At 34.4% G+C, this 18,218-nt stretch overlaps 2 protein-coding genes across 4 annotated transcripts in view; one reads left to right on the top strand and one right to left on the bottom strand.

The window, feature by feature from the left end:
- Positions 1–14,519, top strand: part of LOC110993093 (ubiquitin carboxyl-terminal hydrolase puf) — a 38,719-nt gene extending 24,200 nt beyond the window's left edge. For 2 of the 3 annotated variants that reach the window (XM_022259187.2, XM_022259186.2), the window contains exons 38-57: positions 315–441; positions 1,347–1,457; positions 1,754–1,830; positions 2,182–2,290; positions 2,437–2,595; positions 3,275–3,475; positions 3,702–3,848; positions 4,477–4,653; positions 5,341–5,565; positions 6,175–6,309; positions 6,745–6,935; positions 7,575–7,772; positions 8,562–8,701; positions 9,343–9,473; positions 9,785–10,043; positions 10,341–10,511; positions 11,092–11,231; positions 11,895–12,029; positions 12,431–12,626; positions 12,795–14,519. In XM_022259187.2, the coding sequence (XP_022114879.2) occupies positions 315–441; positions 1,347–1,457; positions 1,754–1,830; positions 2,182–2,290; positions 2,437–2,595; positions 3,275–3,475; positions 3,702–3,848; positions 4,477–4,653; positions 5,341–5,565; positions 6,175–6,309; positions 6,745–6,935; positions 7,575–7,772; positions 8,562–8,701; positions 9,343–9,473; positions 9,785–10,043; positions 10,341–10,511; positions 11,092–11,231; positions 11,895–12,029; positions 12,431–12,626; positions 12,795–13,027 (3,262 nt within the window). In that variant the 3' untranslated portion in view covers positions 13,028–14,519. The remainder of the gene's footprint in view (positions 1–314; positions 442–1,346; positions 1,458–1,753; positions 1,831–2,181; positions 2,291–2,436; positions 2,596–3,274; positions 3,476–3,701; positions 3,849–4,476; positions 4,654–5,340; positions 5,566–6,174; positions 6,310–6,744; positions 6,936–7,574; positions 7,773–8,561; positions 8,702–9,342; positions 9,474–9,784; positions 10,044–10,340; positions 10,512–11,091; positions 11,232–11,894; positions 12,030–12,430; positions 12,627–12,794) is intronic. The other variant, XM_022259188.2, reaches the window with a different exon arrangement.
- A 2,294-nt stretch (positions 14,520–16,813) lies between these two features.
- Positions 16,814–18,211, bottom strand: LOC110993094 (putative transferase CAF17 homolog, mitochondrial). The gene is made up of 2 exons (XM_022259189.2): positions 17,027–18,211; positions 16,814–16,953 (listed from the first exon to the last, which is right to left on the bottom strand). Exon 1 carries the CDS (start codon positions 18,090–18,092, stop codon positions 17,073–17,075), a length of 1,020 nt encoding a protein of 339 aa, XP_022114881.2. The 5' UTR covers positions 18,093–18,211; the 3' UTR covers positions 16,814–16,953; positions 17,027–17,072.
- Positions 18,212–18,218: the final 7 nt, after the last annotated feature.

Below are 18,218 nucleotides of genomic sequence, written 5' to 3'. Positions count from 1 at the left end.
TTTGAAATTTTACGCCCTTTAACGTTGACTACAGATATTAACTTTATGCATTGATTTAATTTGTATTTACTTATAAGTTCTAAAACAACGTGTATGCTTAAAACTATACAAGAAAATATCACATTACAAATTTTACACACATACAAATCAAATATGTAAGAACATAACCAGGCTAGCAAGAGAAAAAATTGAACAAGTGACCACAAAAAAATAGATCAAAAAATTGGAAAATCTATCAAAATTATTAATATTTGTAATTTACGCATATCTCTTTAACTAATTATATAATTTTATTTATTTCGTGATTTTTTCAGGTTTATGGGCCAGATGTGTAGTTCCGTGCCCCAATCGCTGCTCACACTGAGACCGGAGATCACCGAAGTGGCTGCGCGATTGTCCACTTCATTCTTCATTGAAACATTCATACATGCTAAGGAAAAGGTATTTTTCTTCTTATATTAATTATCTGTATTACTCTTTTGAGCAAGACATGAGAACAACCGGCAACGCACTCGCGAGCCTTCTGACATATGGGCGGTATCATTTAAGGTCAGTCGAGTATTCTTTCCGTTTCCCTTGTCCTATGAAAAAACATACATTTTGTCATTTCACAAGCATTAGACGTCAACTGTCATTCACTTTAGATATAATTAAAGTTTACCTATAATAACCGTACACGTTGGCGTAAATATTGCTACGACCAAGACGCGTATACGTAACGCACACATAGAAGCGTGCAGCTTCTGTATAATGTGGGGTCACACCAATCTCGTAGTTCTTTATTCTTCTAAATAAAAGAAGTCACATGTCTCCTAGACATAGTGAAACTGTATAGGGTCTGACCGATTGAACATAACCAACGCTAGCGTAGTCTTCACGCATTGAGCCCCATATCCATCGGCTACGCGATCGGTGCGCTCTTTTAATTTTTTTCCCTGAAAATTTTATTCCCTGTCGATGAAGTTGACGTGCTAACGCCTCTCACACGCTCGACATTTCTTGGATCTGAATGATGCAATGAACGGTATATTAAAAGCTATAAAAAAAATTAGAAGCGCGGCAATTAACAGTCAAAATCGGATTAGGCTATTGTTATTTTTGTATTAGGTCACTTGAGTAAATATTAAGAATTTCCTTTTTGCAGGTAAAACATAAAAAATACGTTGCATTTTTTAATATTGCACTTTTTTGAGAACTGTTTTAGTAGCAACTCTTATGAAATGTCAGAATTCTACGGAATTAAAAATCAGAGTATGAGTATTGTGTTGAGAGAGAGAGAGAGAGAGAGAAGAAACATAATCCCAGATTTGTTTTTAATTTGATCGATATATATAATATTCTTACAGCCAACGATGGTGTCATGGGTGGAACTAGTCACAAAACAATTCAACGCGTCATCAGCTGCGTCTGAATGGTTCTTAGGCCACATGGCGGACGATACATGGTGGCCAATGCAGGTAAATCACTATTGTGTTTAAGAATAATTCATATTATGTATATTGTATAATAATTTTATTTTGAAATCTTTTATCATAACCTAAAAACTTGTTCTATGTCAAATGTTTGAAAATCATTAATTATTTATTTACTTTATTTAAAAGTTTATTAATCCCCACCTTTTTAAGATAATATTTAAATTAAAAAAAATGCCAGGAACAAAATTATGAGTTATGTGGTGATGTGTGTGTCAAGGTGTGTAAATGTGTGTGTTTTTTCGGAATTTTATTATTAATGGTAAATGCTTTTGTTTCAGGTGTTAATAAAATGTCCAAATCAAATGGTCCGGCAAATGTTCCAGAGACTATGTATGCACGTCATACAACGCTTAAGGTAATGATTAGCCCCAAACCAAACTGTAGGACTTAAATGTCTGTAATTTATTTTACTATTAATTTTAGACATATTTGGATATGTATCTAAAATTAATCATGAATGCCCTATGCCCTTTTAATGTATATAGGAAAAAATATTGGCTTAAAATTTAACTTAAAGTAAAATGTAATTTTTCTGCCAATAAGTATAGAACATATACAAATTGTTTACTTTTTTAAGTATTGATTTTGAAATTATTAATCAAGAAATCCAAATCGTTTTAAACAAGCTGTTGTAACACGTAAACAAAAGTTTTAAATATATTGAAGCCAATAACAATCTGTAAGAGAAGATATCTTTTTGTTTTAGGTCTAGTCATAGTTCTTTATACCTCCAAGGTATGGAAGAGGACGACGATAGCAGTAAATTGGGTGAAGCCAGCTGTGTTACTAGGTTTATAAGAATGCTGTTATCTTTGGTAAGTATTTATTCATATTTAAACTTAATTTTAAAAACTTAAAAGGCCGGCAAAGCATTAGCGAGCCTTCTTGAGAAGATTAGGTGAGCCTCCTATCCGTTTGCCTCCTATATTTTATATTTATATATATATACATTCTTATTTAGATGGAGTCAGGAGCACGATCGCACCTTCGCCACCTGACGGAGTACTTCAGCCTTTTGTATGAGTTTAGTAAAATGGGCGAAGAAGAGGGCCGGTTCATGTTGAAGGTCAACGCCATATCCAGTATGGTCAACTTCTATCTTGGACAGAATTCCAATTCGGTACGAAATTTCTTTCTTGGCACTGCAATTTATTCGGGGGGGGGGGTCACCTCTTTTCAGCAAAAGTATCGAAAGCTCTCAAAAATAATTGTACATAAACGTATTAATTTTGTATAGGAAACCTTCAAAATGAAAAGTTAACTTTTAAGTTAACTAGGTACTTCGCTGTAATGACGTCATAATGATGTACTAACTGCATAAAAAAATCAAGCAATCTTTAAGGACCCTTGATACTCGCGATGCTATCTATTGATTATTTATAATATTAGCGTTTACCAATAAGGGGGTTAAATGAAGTTATATTTTGAGTAACAGTTCAGTTAATTAAATCCTAACGTAAAAGTAACGGTGCCAAGTTAATTTGTGCGAGTAGTACTGTTGACGTAATCACCAAATAAGAAAATCAAAGACCATCGCCCTTATAGTGCTTACCCTAAGAAACTTAATTTTAATTTCTTAGGGTTTCTTTAATTTCTTTACAAGATGATAATTTACTTTATATCTAGGTATTTTCGTCGTTCGTTAAAATCGTCATCAGACTAAAAACATCGTAAATATTATTTTTTTAATTGAAATTCGGATTATTTTGTTCCACGTGTATTAAAAATACTTAAATTCTTACAATTTAGCCGTAAAGGCGAATGCCAAAAGCAACCGTATACTATAGAAAGATTTATAGGTGGAATCGCCAACCGAAGAAGCCGGTAGCAGCGGTAGTGGGAGTGGCAACAACGAGTCAGTGGGTACTGGGGACAAGTTACGTCCTGGGGCTTTGGACAAGATGGTGGCGCTGGTCGCCGGGTTAGTGGAACGCTCCAGGGATACCACAGGGCATGTGGCACTTGCCGATTCGGATGCCAAGGCTCTACTTCACGCTAAGGTATACGTTCACGTGTACGCTTATTATGTATTTATAGGTAACTAGCGGACCCTACAAACGTTGGCCTGCATGAGATTTCAAGCGATTAGGATAGTAAGCAAAGTGAAAGTTCCAACTGCAGTGCCATCTGCCGTTATAATTTATGAATCTTAACCATCTAGGGCGCCAACCAATAGGCTTGTATATGTTCATTAAATATATCGTCTTAAACAATTTATATTTACAGGGCTTTCCATTTCTCTACCAACAAACCAGAGACTGCCTAAATTTGCAACAGACGCGTTCACTCATTTTCGCTCTGTGCCGATGGAACGAACCGCTTGCGCAGAAAATTGTTAACATGATATTCCAAGCTATTGCTAAACACTCGGAAGTAAGTTTTTTTTTAAATCTTGACCAGTGTTTCCCAACCTTTTTGTGTCATGCCCCACCTTAGCCAAACTTAAATTCTTATGATTCCCTTTGTATCATACAAAATGTATATGATAGGTTTTACAAAGAAAATCCAAGTTCCACTAGGTAATTGTTAACGAAACGATAAGTGAATTTTCAAATTATAATAAAAATCTGGAACTCAAGTGCCAAACAATTTTAGTAACGATTTTTCTATATTAATAAAGTAATATCCTTGTGCATTATGCTTGCTTCACAGAGATTTTATATTGGGTTACAATTTTATTAGGTTCAGTCTCAAGTCTCTAAGTTGTGTTATATCCAGCTGATATAGTCTGCCCCCTTAACAATCTAATTGCCTCTTAACAATGAAAGTGCCTCTTTTAACAATTAAAGTGCCTCTTTTAACAATCAAATATCCCCCTGTGGCGCGTGGGCCTTACAAACCATAATAAAAATAATTAAGTAAAAATTGAAAGGATAATTTCTTTGGTATGTAAAAAGGTTCAATATCAATTAAGTGTTTTTATTCAACAAAACCGTGTCCATCATTTACTTCTACTGGACTGTTAACCACTCTTATTTTATGCATTAATATCGTTTGGCAGACCTGCGGGCCTTTTTTTAAGCTGATAACCCTTCTGGTGGAGGGGAGCGGGGGTGGGGGGGCCGGTGCTGCGACAGGTGCCGGGGGACTGCCCTGTTTCACGCATCTGGTACTGGCACGCCTGTGGGACCTTTCAGATGCATGCCCGCATGCGGCGTTGGAGTGGTTGGCCATGCAGGTATGCTGTTTCTTTTAATCCTCATTTAAAGACTGAATGTTGACTGAGAGCAGTCAGAGTTCTTTGTTAGTTCATCCTATCTGCTATATACTCTTGATTTGGGAACTGTCAATCAATTTTAGTAAGTTGCGATGTTATTATTGATAAATAACAATTATTTTTTTAAGAATTTCATGTGTTTAGGTTACCTTTATGAATCAATTATATTGCGATTTAAATGTTTAAAAATAAAATACATATGTTTATTATGGAATGTAATATACAGGTATCTCTTATTTCACGTAATTAAATTTGTATCGCTTTCTCGTCGTCAAAGGAGACAGAGTAGGTCGAGAGAAAAGCCAGCTAATATAGAAAATCATCATACAAAATGACTTTGACATACACAAAAGGAAGAAAAAGTAGGCAGATACGGTTCGCTCATTATTTGTATTAAATTACAGAACTGAACGAAAACCTTGCATTCCACTTTCCGAAAATGGTTCATTGCGATATCGGTTATTGGCTTTTGCTACTAGAAGATGTACAATTATTCGTCATAATCCATCTAACGTACTAGAGTTATTAGTATACGCCATCACGGCGTATATTTGGCGAAACAACATATAATATATTCTTTATTGTTGGACATATTAAAAGTAAATATTTTTTTTACTCTATAATTATATTATATTATTTAATTATCAGGTCCCTCGTAACAAAGTAGCGCACGCATGGGCGTTACGTACCGCGGACAGGTGGGTGGAGCCCCAACTGTTGGCGGCGGGCGCGGCTCGTGTTCGCGCCGCGGCAGCTTTGTTGCTCGTCGCTTTGGTCCCTTCGCAGCATTTTAGGGCTGGATATGCCAGGTCAAGACCACACCCGCATCATCCTGCAAAACTGCCTGATACTGCGCATCATACGTTGCATCAGGTAGGAGTTGGAAATTGATATTTTTATAGTTATCGTAAGGACAAAAAATTTAAAAATATACGTAATAAAACAAGGATGTTTAGCTGATAGCTTTAGATTCCCCGTGTCGTGGACACGTAGTTTTTTTCCATTTGATTCGTTAACTGTACTTGACGTAATAATTTCTACGTGAACTATTTTATACTTAAAGAACCGTTGCATGATATGAATGCTTTCCGTTTGAGCATAGATTGAAAAGATGACAAGGAAATCGAAAACAAATCAATACCTTGGTAAATTAACGTATCGTAACATAATATATACTTCATCAACATATAATTCCTATGAGAAATAAAGTTATTCTAACCGTAATATTTGGAAAAAAAACTTTCAACGTTTCAACTATGAATAGAAACTATTACACTATTTTTATAAATTTTAGAATACACAGTTAATGAAACATATTATAATGTATAATGCTTCTAACAGTCGCTGACTATATTCGATCTATAATCTAAAATTATTCCCAAAAAAATTCACAAATTTATATTGATAAATGTCAAAACTGATAAATTGTCTCCTGCCTTAAGAAAAATGTCGAGACGTGTTAAATAAATTATTCTATTAAAGGTATACACAATGCTACTGGGAAAGCTAAAAGCAGCCCGCAAGTACATAGATATAACTGTGCATGGCTCCATTAAGCTCACTGCATACTTCGGAGTCATGACTCACTGCGTCGTTAGCCGAGTCGAGAAACTTATGGTGAGTTTTGAGTTTTGGTCTTTAAAAAATCACCGCGATGGAGATAAGAGTGAATTTTTACGATGCGCGCGCACGCCTACATCTTAATTCGACATCGTAAAGTTAGGTCTAGGTGGCATGGAAATCGATAACTATGTTCAAGTTGTATATAGTTATTGTCCATGCCACCTATTGTATATATTTTTATATTTAGAACACCTGTATCGTAACAGTACAATTAAACGGTATGAATAAATAAATATTATTTAAATAAAATCTTTTTGATTAATTTTAATATTTATCGTTAATCACTACTGCAATTTTTTTTCTATACGCCAAAGAAGTATAACTTTTAGCGCGTGTACATAAGTACACACACTCTATTTTTTGTTATGTGTATGTTTTTAAATAAGGTAATAAAGTATAAATAAATATAATAAATTTATTCCCGAACAGTTCGGTCAATATTTCCTGGATCTATGGGATCTTTATCACCCGGGAATTTCGGAGCCATCCGTAGCTGTTCACCCTAACAAGCAGGCCTTGATAACATTCTGGCATACTGTCTGCGTCGACTGCCCTGAGAATATACAACTTATAGTCTCCAATCCGAGGGTCATCAAACACATCGCCTTCAATTATATATTGTGAGCATAATCAATATAAATTATAGGTTTTAAAATTTCTTGCCTACATTTAGCATCTGTTGTTCAGAGTATTTCACATGTATGTGGAGTGTTTCTATGTATTTAAGACAATGTTAGATGAAACGTGATTTCTGTTGCATTTAGAGTCAAAGAAAGTCCAATCATGGAAAATGACTTATTATATTGACTCAAAACTATTAGCATAGTATATGCATATATTTTTAAATAATACTCTCTACTCCCCTGCCATTGTGTTCTGGAACTTTTCTATATCTTATATTTTTAATAAAAAATTACATTAATATATTACTCATTCGTGATACGCCCGGGGCACCGATGACGCGTTTACGCGCTGCATCGGTAATATAATTATTAATAATATTAATTGGTAGGCAGGATCGCAATTACTTGCGAGATCGTTCTTTCATTTTTGTTTGCCTCCTTCAGATAATAAATTTTTCGCAGAACCGTTCTATGCACGGTTTGTGCTATATTAGCAAATACATTATTATTATTAGAAATCCATTTTAGAAAAATTGCACTTATATTTCTTGTTTAAAAGTATAAAATACTGTTCACCTAATAGAAACTAATAATAATATACACGATTATTATATTATTAATATATTATATGTACAGAGCGGACCACGAAGACGGTGAAGTAGTGGCGTACAATCGGACAATGTTACCGCCCTATTACGCCCTACTGCGATTGTGCTGCCGAAGATCTTCGGCCTTCGCACGTACGTTAGCACAGCATCAGAACATACACTGGGCGTTTAGGAATATCGCGCCACATTCGCATCTTTACCCAGCAGCTGCAGATGAGTTACTCAGGTGTGAATCAGATATCATTCTGGCTAATTTGTCAGAAGTTCTGTTTTTTTCTAGGAAATCTGGCCAAGTTCCGGAAGTAAATATTCAATAGGATTAAGATAGATAATAGGATAGATAGATGCGCTAACATGTTACGATAGACCTTGTTGGGCTTGTATGTGGAGAATTGGTTTTAGGTACGTCTACTTTAAAAATATAAGATCGAAGCAAAATAATTAGGAACGTTACAAAATATCAACTAGATTTTTATGTAAATAGATCAGCGAGTAAGGCTTGCCAGCCAGTGGACTCTGAAATTTGTGGTTTAATGAACGTGTCAGGAGAATTTGTATAGTATATGTAGTGTATGTAGCATGCTGCACTAGACTAATATTTGTCAGTGTGAGATGTCAGAACCCAACAACCCTACCGAATTCAAAGGCCTGCAGATGTACCCTAATACATAAATAGTGTTTACATACGGGATGTCTACATTAAGATACCTAAGATGGAGCGCTATAAGTTGACCGAAGGTTCAAGGATTATCTCAAAGTTATCGCTCACAGCGATAATTAAGGGCTTAATGAAGCGTTGACCACTTTGAGAGGAAGCGAGAAATGAATAAGACAGCAATATTCAAATCTGATATTGTTATAAAACATTTAGAATACCTATTCGCACATACATCTGGAAGCAGTTGCAGTACAACGCAACTTTAGCTGTTAACATTTAGAGCAACCACGTGAACCGTGTTGGCAGTTAGTCAATGAACAGTGGGGTTATTCTACAACTATTCTATAAACTTCGCAGACTAGCCCGAATCCTGGCAGCTCGAGGTGGCAACACCAGTAGCAGCAGTAGCAGCAACAGCAACGCAACGAACGGCAGTGAAATTGATGAACGAGAAGCCGCCTCCTTCAGGCGGAGTACGCTGGCTGCATATTTACAGGGTATCCACTTGTATACCGCAATATGGGGCCGATCTAACTTTGACATATTGACTTTTGATTATTAGTTCTTTTTTTTTTTTTAAATAGACAGCGGAATCTCCTCCAAATTCTTTCACTTGTCTCTCATGCTGATAAACGCTGGCACATTTTCCAACTCTTCCTCGCTATCCCTTTTATTCCATCTTCCCAGGATTCTGGAGGGCTCTATTTTTCTTCTCACTAGGCCATTCCAAGTAAGGGTATTTTTTGACTCGTCTCTTATCACAAACGCGGACAATATGAATCTATGACATACTAATTTTTCTTGGACATTGTATTTTTATTGAAAATCGAATAAATTTTACTCTAATTTTTAATTCCGTAGAATTCTGACAGCCGTCATTTTTTGACACGTCAGAGATTACAAACTTTTCTGGTTCATTTTATTTTATTGCCCTCGAATGGGTCAAATTTCTCCCTTTTTCGGTGTAGAACTTTTTTAGTAGCAACACTCATAAAATGTCAGAATTCTACGGAATTAAAAATCTGAGTATAATGTATTCTTCCTGAGGATTTTATGTTTTAGAAAATGTAATTATTTGTAAAACGATCGGTCCCATAACAGATATATTTGTCTCAGAAGTATAAAATGTTGTTATAAGTTTTTAACATGATAGGACTAAATGGACGTACGTCGTGGACGACTTTAATATCCGCGTTCCGTACACTCGTCGAAAACGAAGACGACCGTCTGTACGTGGTCTACAATGGAGGCTTACAGATGACGTTTGAAGTGAGTGAACTTCTTCTATAAATATCTAAAATTATTTAACTGTCTGTGAGCTTTTGTTGGTAAAAAAAGTTGCCTGAAGGTAGGGCATCATTAAGAGCGCTTATGACTTTCTGTAGTTTGTCCCTTAAAAAAATTGCCAAAATTACTTTTAAATTAAAATTTAAAAAAGCAGTGATTTCCATTACATAGAAAATAATAAAACAGGAATAACAGTGTTGTTAGTAGATCACTAAACATGCGTAGTCTAGGGTATCTAAACTTTTGAGCAGATGAAATTGTATCAATAATTAAACATTCTTGCCTTCATATAGGCACTGCACAGTTTACATGCGGTATACGTAGAGGGCGGGGCCGGGGCGGGAACGTCCGTTGGGGAAAGCGTTCGCGGGGAATTGACGGCTGCATTGAGGTGGGTGCGTGCGCTTTGTCGCACGTTGCGCACGCGCCGTGAACCAAAGGAAGCGAGAGCATTGCTCCTCGCCTGCAAGGATTGGCCTGAGTGTGCAAGACGATTGCTTACCCTACTAAACTTGCATCAGCGGTCTGCGTTGCTGCCTCGGGCTGCGCTTGGTTTGTATTTGTTTTATATGATTGTCAAGTTTGTTACTTGATTAATTTTACATTCAATTATTTTTCAATATTTGTCAGAGAAACATTTTTCTTCTAGAATATATATTGTATGGCTACTTAGAATGTAAATCTGATTTATTTATCATAATTAGGAACAAACAATCTTTACAAGAAAGGCGTTATGATCATTTATAAAATAATCAACTTTTTTACCATTAGTATTCTAACACTTGACTAACGTCTCGGGAAAACAAAACATTTTTCAGATTATATTTTCTTAACCTCGTGCTTAATCAGGTGTTCTCCGCGAGCTGGTGATGATAGGTGGTGGGGCGGCTCTAGGCGCTTTGGTCCCATTGGCGGCAGATGCGCACGCAGCGGCACGAACGCCCGCGCGTCCACGTGCACGAACACGCTCGCATACGCACGCACCGCCTCCACTCTATAGACCGTACCATAAATTCATAGGTAAGTTGTGGAATAAAGCAATTTTAATATAATTGATGATAGATAAAGTAAATAAATAGCTCTTGTTAAGAGAAATGTTGGATCGGTGGTTTTATTTTTATATGTTTTATAACCGACATAGCAGAAGATACGTGGTGGATAAACACTGGACAAAGTAGGGATTTCATGTGGAATGTGATTAAATCGTGTGAGATCATTTAGATCATAAGTTTTAACAACAATAGTAATTAACTGCTATAATTATGACATCATGATTATAATTATGGCATGTGCATGTCTATTTCGATATCTCTGATTGTCCGGTGTTTTATTATATTTTATCAATCTGAATGATTGAAAACTATTTCTAATTTTAAAACATGTCCAATTTAAAATCGGTATTTTCCTCAAATAAAAAAAGAATAACATTTCCAAGCTGTAAATAAATAATATAATGACTGACTAATTGATATGACTCCTTTTGTACATAACTTTTGTGTTAAATTCTTTTAAGACACACGATTATGTGTGGCACAATATCCGAACATTGGATTGTACCACCATAACATTTGTGTATCATATTATTGCCATTACGTTACAGAAACCTGTTGTCGTGTGGCTCGCAACCAACGTTGTATGTCAGAGCAACTTGTGCTGTTATCCGCTCTTTGTGCTTTGGAAGCTGTACCTCTAAGGTTCAACTATTTTGCCGCCTTTTGGAGGGATATCGCCAACACACCGGTACGTATAAGATTCAATCACTGGCTGCTTCAAAGAAAGACAAATTTTCTATTAAATTCTAAATTCATATTTTAATTTTTTTTTTGCAAAAGTTATTTTTTTATGTAACAAACGGGCAGTAGGGTCACGTGATGTTAAGTGATACCGCCGCCCATGGACACTCTTAATGCCGACCTTTTAAGAATTGGTACGCTCTTTTCTTGAAGGAGCCTAAGCTTAAACCAACTAGGATCCAGATGATAAACCACTCATTATCTGGAAATTTTATCGTTCTTTACAATAAACTCCCAAGCGAAATTAAAAAAAATATTACTGATTAAACTAATTAATAGAGCGTTTTATAAATGTATTTATTATTTAAATGATCCTAATCCTTGGTATTGATTTCAATTTCAAACAATTTGTATGACTCAAAAGTTTGCGATAAATAATTTGGCGCAGAGGCTCTTCCGCTGTACGCTCTTGGGAACTGGTAGTAAATGTAAATTTAGAATCAATTTAATATTTTTTTGGTGATGTTCCTAAGTGTACTTGTTTATCTATATGAAAAAATATATTTTTGTTTGTTTGTTTGTTTGCAAACCGCTACCTCAACCGCCTGCTCTTCTCCATTTTAGTTTTTTGTAAGAAAAGCAATTTCATTTGAACTTTTAATGTTTATAGGCGGATGCAAAACTCGAAGAAATGCTACTCGAGTGCAGCGTGTTATCGGAATACATCGATGCCATCCTTCTAGACGAGCGGGAATCTTTAGAGGATCCAGTTATTTACGAGTTTATGCAGCATTATTATCCCAAGGTATGTTACCACAGAACACTACGTTTTACTATCTATTACGTAGATATGGCAATACTTGAACAAATCTTATTGGGATTGGGATATTTGTATTTATTTAAATTAACATATTAATTCATACTAAATACTTGGCTGAATAATTAACGAGTGTTAAGTGTGAAGAAATAAGCTACAGAGGCAATTGATTATGCAGAGAAACATATATTATTATATTAGTATATCTTATCCTAAAAATAATAATGTAAATTATTAATAGAAGTTAAAGTGTTGTAAAGTACTCCATTTATTTAAACATCTAGAGTTCATGGGCTTGGCCGTGATTTTGAATGGCCATAAATTAAAAAAAAACTTTTATTCCAAATATGCCTTCTTTATCCAAAGTATGAAAATAATTTTGCCATCAGGTATGCGGCTCAAATAGCGGCAGTAGCGACAGTGGAGTAATAGAGGCGCTGGCGGAGGAAGTGAGCGGGTGTGGGCGGGCCTTAGGGCGTGTTCGAGCCTTGTTGCTACTCTCCGCTGGTCCGCTGCCACCCGCTACTGCATCTATTTTGCAACGCGCGTTAGCCGCCTTGAGACTACGTGCGCTTGATGCTTCAGGTACTAAATTACTTAAAGGTTCATTAAATTTACAAATTATACAATTATCATGCCTTTGATCAAACTAGTCAATAGTTAATGTAATTCAATATGTTGTGAGTGTGAATCAATATTCAATCAATTGTCGATGTCTGCTTAAATCTTGAACATTTGATATTCTGTATGTAGAAGAAGAGGCTGTCGAAAGCGAACCACCGACCGAGCCGATGAGCGAAGTCAGTCGATGCCAATCACCCGAAGGTAGCGATGCCGAGGAGACACTGGAGGACCTTCCCCCAGACTCGGACGAATCCGTCGAAGAAGACGCGCCTGCCCCGATTCAGCCTGCAGATTACAGCGCGCAATTAAACGAAGCAATAGAGGCGCTGGCGGATCGTGTTAGGCACCTGTTGCCCGAATGAGTGTCGCTCACCCCGTGGCGTCTTACGTCACGAACATTGAACATGTTTAACGTGTAGTACACGTATGTATGTACGTATACGCGTATACGCGAAATTTGTTGTCGAATTTTAATCGGATTTACATGCTCAAATTGGAATTAATGTACCCCGAGTCTGGAATTTTGGTCGCAAAGTCGATGAATGAATTCGTTATTTGTCTATGGTTAATACGAACATATTTAAATTAAATTTTTGTAAACGGCAATTTTTAACATAACTCAAAGATTAGAATGCTTTACAGACTGTTTAATTTATATTTTCGTGTTTTGATAACGAATCGGTCGTGTATGGTATTGGGAGGTTTTAAGGATCTATGAATAAATTTTAACATAGCATATAAGGTCATTACATTTATTCAAATGTCGTTGAAGAATTTCATCGATTGGTCATTGCCAATAGCAGATTCGGGGCCATACAGTTTTTGTATCCTTTATTTATAGGCATTTGTCTTTGAATTCTTGATGCTAACTTTTATTTTATCTTATACAATTTATGAGGGGAATTGTATTCTGTTGTAGATGTATGTGTAATTGTTGTTGTTTACTTGTTTTATAAATTTGTACATAATTGCGAAATTGGTGTAGAGCATGTATTATACATTCCACGTCCGACATCACAAAAGTCTCGTCATTTCGTAGGAGAGGTTATTTTTTCAGCTTTAAAAGGAGTTCTGCAAATCTTTAATTATGATTGACTGGATGAGAAGGTACGTTGAAGCAGTTTTTGTTACCATATCATTTTTTATCTGTATTGTCAACTGTCATAACAGCATCAGCTGATGAACTAGTTACAGTTAGAAAATAGAAATCGTACTAAACAGTGTTATTTGATTTTTTTGTACTTACTCTTTAATTGTATGGCTGGACTTATAATTTTCTGATTATCTTAACTAAATTTAGGCAGGCGTTGTGACAAAATTACAGTTTTAAGAACAGCCTAACTAGTTGGTTAGATCTTAATGTTGATGAAACATAATAATTTTCTGTAGTTAGTGGACCACATTACTTTGTTTACAAATTATATTGGAAAAGCTTTAGAAATCAGTCGCACGAATTGGGGGAATGCGGGGAAGGGGAGGGGGCTGTAGTTATCATCCCCAACCAATTTCACGTACCAGAAACAGTTATTTTAATAAAAAACATATTACCTAACATTGACCGGGCCCATCGTACTCAAAGTCATCCACATAAGCCGGTTGTTTACCAAGTTTCAAAAGAATGTAAATAAAATAATGCTTATTCACGTAAAATAAAAAAAAATGTAAAAAGTAACGGATTTTTAACTGATAATCTGAACTGTAACACTGTTCACACACTGTTCCGGCAAAATGTACATTCCAAATGGCGGTATTCTATAACTTTAACATTAAAAAAATCAGGAAAAAATAGATATATAAAAAAAAACAATTATTTATTTTCATCGATTTTTCATACATTAAAAACCAATTTTTTATGCTGAATGCCACATCTCTTGTTATAATAATAATAAATAAATAATAGAAAATTTGAAAATGTCTGATTGTAAACTAATATCAAAATATTAAAAAAAAATTAAAATACATAGACGCAACTCCGGCAGCAAAAAAATTCTCCAAATCACATTGTTCCAATCAAGGTCCCCCGAGACTCTTATATACTCAGTATCATTAAATTCGTGCGACCGATCTTAAAATCCAACCAATTATATTAAATTTCTACATTCTAACAAAAAATAAAAAATAATATGTGGAGTGCATTTTATGTGGTCTGCAAACTTTACTAAATTGTTTTAAGTAATCATTGCTTACTACAAAATTGGTTTAAATTTTTATTAAGACTGTTTTTTTAAGCTGTAGATTGTATAAGGAAGTATAGGTATAATCTCAAATTTTAAAAGGAATTTCTATATAGAGTTGCTCTCATTAGAAATTCTCTTTCTTCGTCTAGATTCTCCTGGTGTGTGTGAGAATATCCTAGATATATCAAGTAATTTTGATGTTTGTGAATATTTTATTGTATCAAAAGTAGACTCTCTTTTACATGTCTAGTATGAGAGAGCTTCTGAACAGCTTTGAAATAAAATAATAGTGCTTTTCAAAATTATGTTACGGCTGTGAATGCTTTCTAAATTTAAGTTGGAGTGGTCTCAAGGTATTGCCTGCTAAGTGTCCCATAATATATCGAAGTGTCCCAAAATTGTATCTACCCGTCCAATCATTTCCATAATGCACACTTGGCCAGTACCAATGATTATTAAAATAATTTCCATAATTTTGTTATGCAATGGTAAGACTGCAAATATTTGAAGCGTCTTAAGAGGGTCTTTCATCTAACAATCTGGGGGGTTGTATTCGCTACAGAGAAAAGCTACCCTTCCTGTCCTTTTATCTCAAGAAATTAATAAATAAGCTTGTATTTATCAATTTCTTCATTAAATTCATTTGGAAGATCATCTAGGGGTTCTTGATGTCGTTTTGAAAATGTATTTTATTGTTTAATAGAAAATTTAAGAATCAAAATTGCGTAATCCCTTTTGAAATTGTTGGTAAAATAATATTAATTAATTACCTAATTTCTAAGAATATTTTTCGGGACAAGTGATTTGTAAATGTTCAAGAACTGTTTGTTTGTTTTCCTAAATTGCTTAGGTAGAGAAATAAATTGTAGTGTTGTTCGAAATAGCAGTTAAACTAATTATCCAACCCAATTATTCAAAGTCGTCTGTATTTTAGAATGATAGGCTCAACTTCTTTGCAAAGTTGTTCTTATACAGGTATTTTAATGAATATTTTATAGACATTTACTATAATGCATTTTCAACCCCATAGTGACTCACTGCCCGACTAACTGCTCGTTTCAGCTAAAATATTGTATGATTTTAATATTCTGGATATAATGTAAACAGATACCAAATATTTTATCATTTCTTCGAGAAATATAAGAAATGATATAATATTTCTGTAATAAACCCATAGGTAATTAGGGATCACATAAAGCAATAATATTAGTCACTTCTAAATCTTTATCTGTATGTAATAGCTGTTAAATTATGAGCATTTGAGATCAAATGCTTATAATTACATATTAAGCATACTTTGTTAAAGTCACTGGTCGATTTTGTAAAAGGGTTATGATGTAATGTGGTGCTAACGATCAGAGTTGAGCGATTGGTTATTGAAGACAAAATATTATATAGTATTTAATTTTGTCCTGATTTTAGAGCTTATTAATATATATAAAATAATGTAGCTACACATTGTAACTTTTTATTTTTAGGTCTTAATTTCCATTTTCCTGCAAGTAAGCTTTCATGTTGTGGTGAAGTATTGTATAATTATATGTACTATAATTACTTAACATGTAATAGAGGTTCAATTGAATAAAATGTGTTATACTTCATTTGTAAAATTTTAAAATAAATACTGTAATTCGGACTGGAAAGCCAAAGTAAACAGTATTTTATAAATGATTGGTTTTACTTTTTAGTTAAGTTACTAACAAATGTTTATTGAAACGTCTTTTTGTTTAAGAAATAATAATATGAAACTAATACAATTAATTTATTTAGACAACTGAATTATCTTACTCTTAATTTCAGTGGGAAACTTTTCAATATTTATTTTAGCACAAGCCAGACAATATAACTTACAATAAAATATACTACATTCTTTACTTATACACACAGCCTTATTGCATATTGCGCAGTCTGATCCTAGAACTAGAATTTCTCCTTTGCCTGGAAGGCTGAATGGATCCTTCATGACATAACTTGTGAATTTTAATTGTATATTACGTGAAAATGGTGGTTTTGTCCCTTTATAATGAGCTTTCTCTTTGAGATCACAGCTACTGCATGTGAAGTCATAGTACACAGGTTCATCAACTTTTTCTTTAGAAGTCTCCATTTATCTGGAACAAAAAAGAGGGGATGTGGGAACATAGAAATGTTAATAGACAAAAATTGTTACTGTTAAATACCTACATAAATAGAATTAAATCTCTTAGTTAAGGAAAATAATAGTTGTATTCTATTCACTTTTTTGCAACTCTTTTGGAGCTTCTATTGGCCACCAGTCTGGTTTAACAGCTTCTGCTGTATAATTACCAATTTTTATTTTTTTTACATCTAAAGCTTCTTTAATTCTGATTAGGCCTAGACCATAATTATCAGCAACACCTTTAAGTTTACCTAAGTTTGATTTAGGATTACTACTGGCAGTTATAATTGTGTCTTTTTCAATTTTTTCTTTTACACTCTCTGCAAATTTTAAGGTCATTATTCGTTTACGCACAACACCCGTATGATGGACTCTAGCTGTTACTTCTTGGCCTATGTAACAGCCTTTATGAAAACTAACTCCATGAAGATAATCACAATTCACTTCTAAAGGGAAGCTTGTGCCTGGAGGTAAGTCATCAGCACCTTCACTTACACCTAGTTTATATCTATAATATCTATATCCATCTTCATTATTATCAACAGTGACATTATTGCAAAGACTATTTATTACTTCGGTGATATTTATTGCAGATATTATCCTATGTCCTAGTTCGGTTAATCTTGGATCCTTATATATATTCACCTCACCCTTAGGATCAATATTCTCGTCAATGGATTTATCTTTTGGTGTTATAAGTGCCCACAATTTATATTGTTCACTATGAATATTTTCAATTGTAACCTTTCTCCGTAACTTAAACACTTTTAAATGTTTCTCAAGAGAACTAACAATTTTCTCATCGCATTCTAACATGTAGGACTGGTCATTGCCCCATTTGTGTATTAAGGTGTCAAAAAGAACCCTGCCTTTGTTATTCAAAAACATAGCATAAACTGACTTGGCCCCTTCTTCAAAATGTCGCATGTCATTAGTAATGAGCCCTTGTAAGAATACTGAGGCTTCATTTCCCGTGACCCGCAGCAATTTTTTGCTTTTTAGAGGGTATAGAATAGCTTTCTCCGGATCTATGCAATTGTGCATGCATTTTAGAAACTGTTTGGTAACATATGACTTTTGGCATAAGTATTTGTTTACCTGATATATCATGATCAGTTTCGAAAAACTTACTGTTGAAATGATAATTGTTATGACAAAACCCTGCTAAACAGAATTTTATTTATTTTTATGCAATTTGTTAAAAATATAATTTAAATTTAAAATCATAATATGTTT

The sequence above is a fragment of the Pieris rapae genome, chromosome 1 (genome assembly GCF_905147795.1).
Source record: "Pieris rapae chromosome 1, ilPieRapa1.1, whole genome shotgun sequence".
NCBI classification, from domain to species: Eukaryota; Metazoa; Arthropoda; class Insecta; order Lepidoptera; family Pieridae; genus Pieris; species Pieris rapae.
Note: the sequence above shows the minus strand (reverse complement) of the source record. Positions and strands in the feature narration are given on the sequence as shown.

What these genes read in the sequence shown, in the direction of transcription:
- LOC110993094 (XM_022259189.2), bottom strand. Translation starts at nt 18,092, where the DNA reads ATGATATATCAGGTAAACAAATACTTATGCCAAAAGTCATATGTTACC.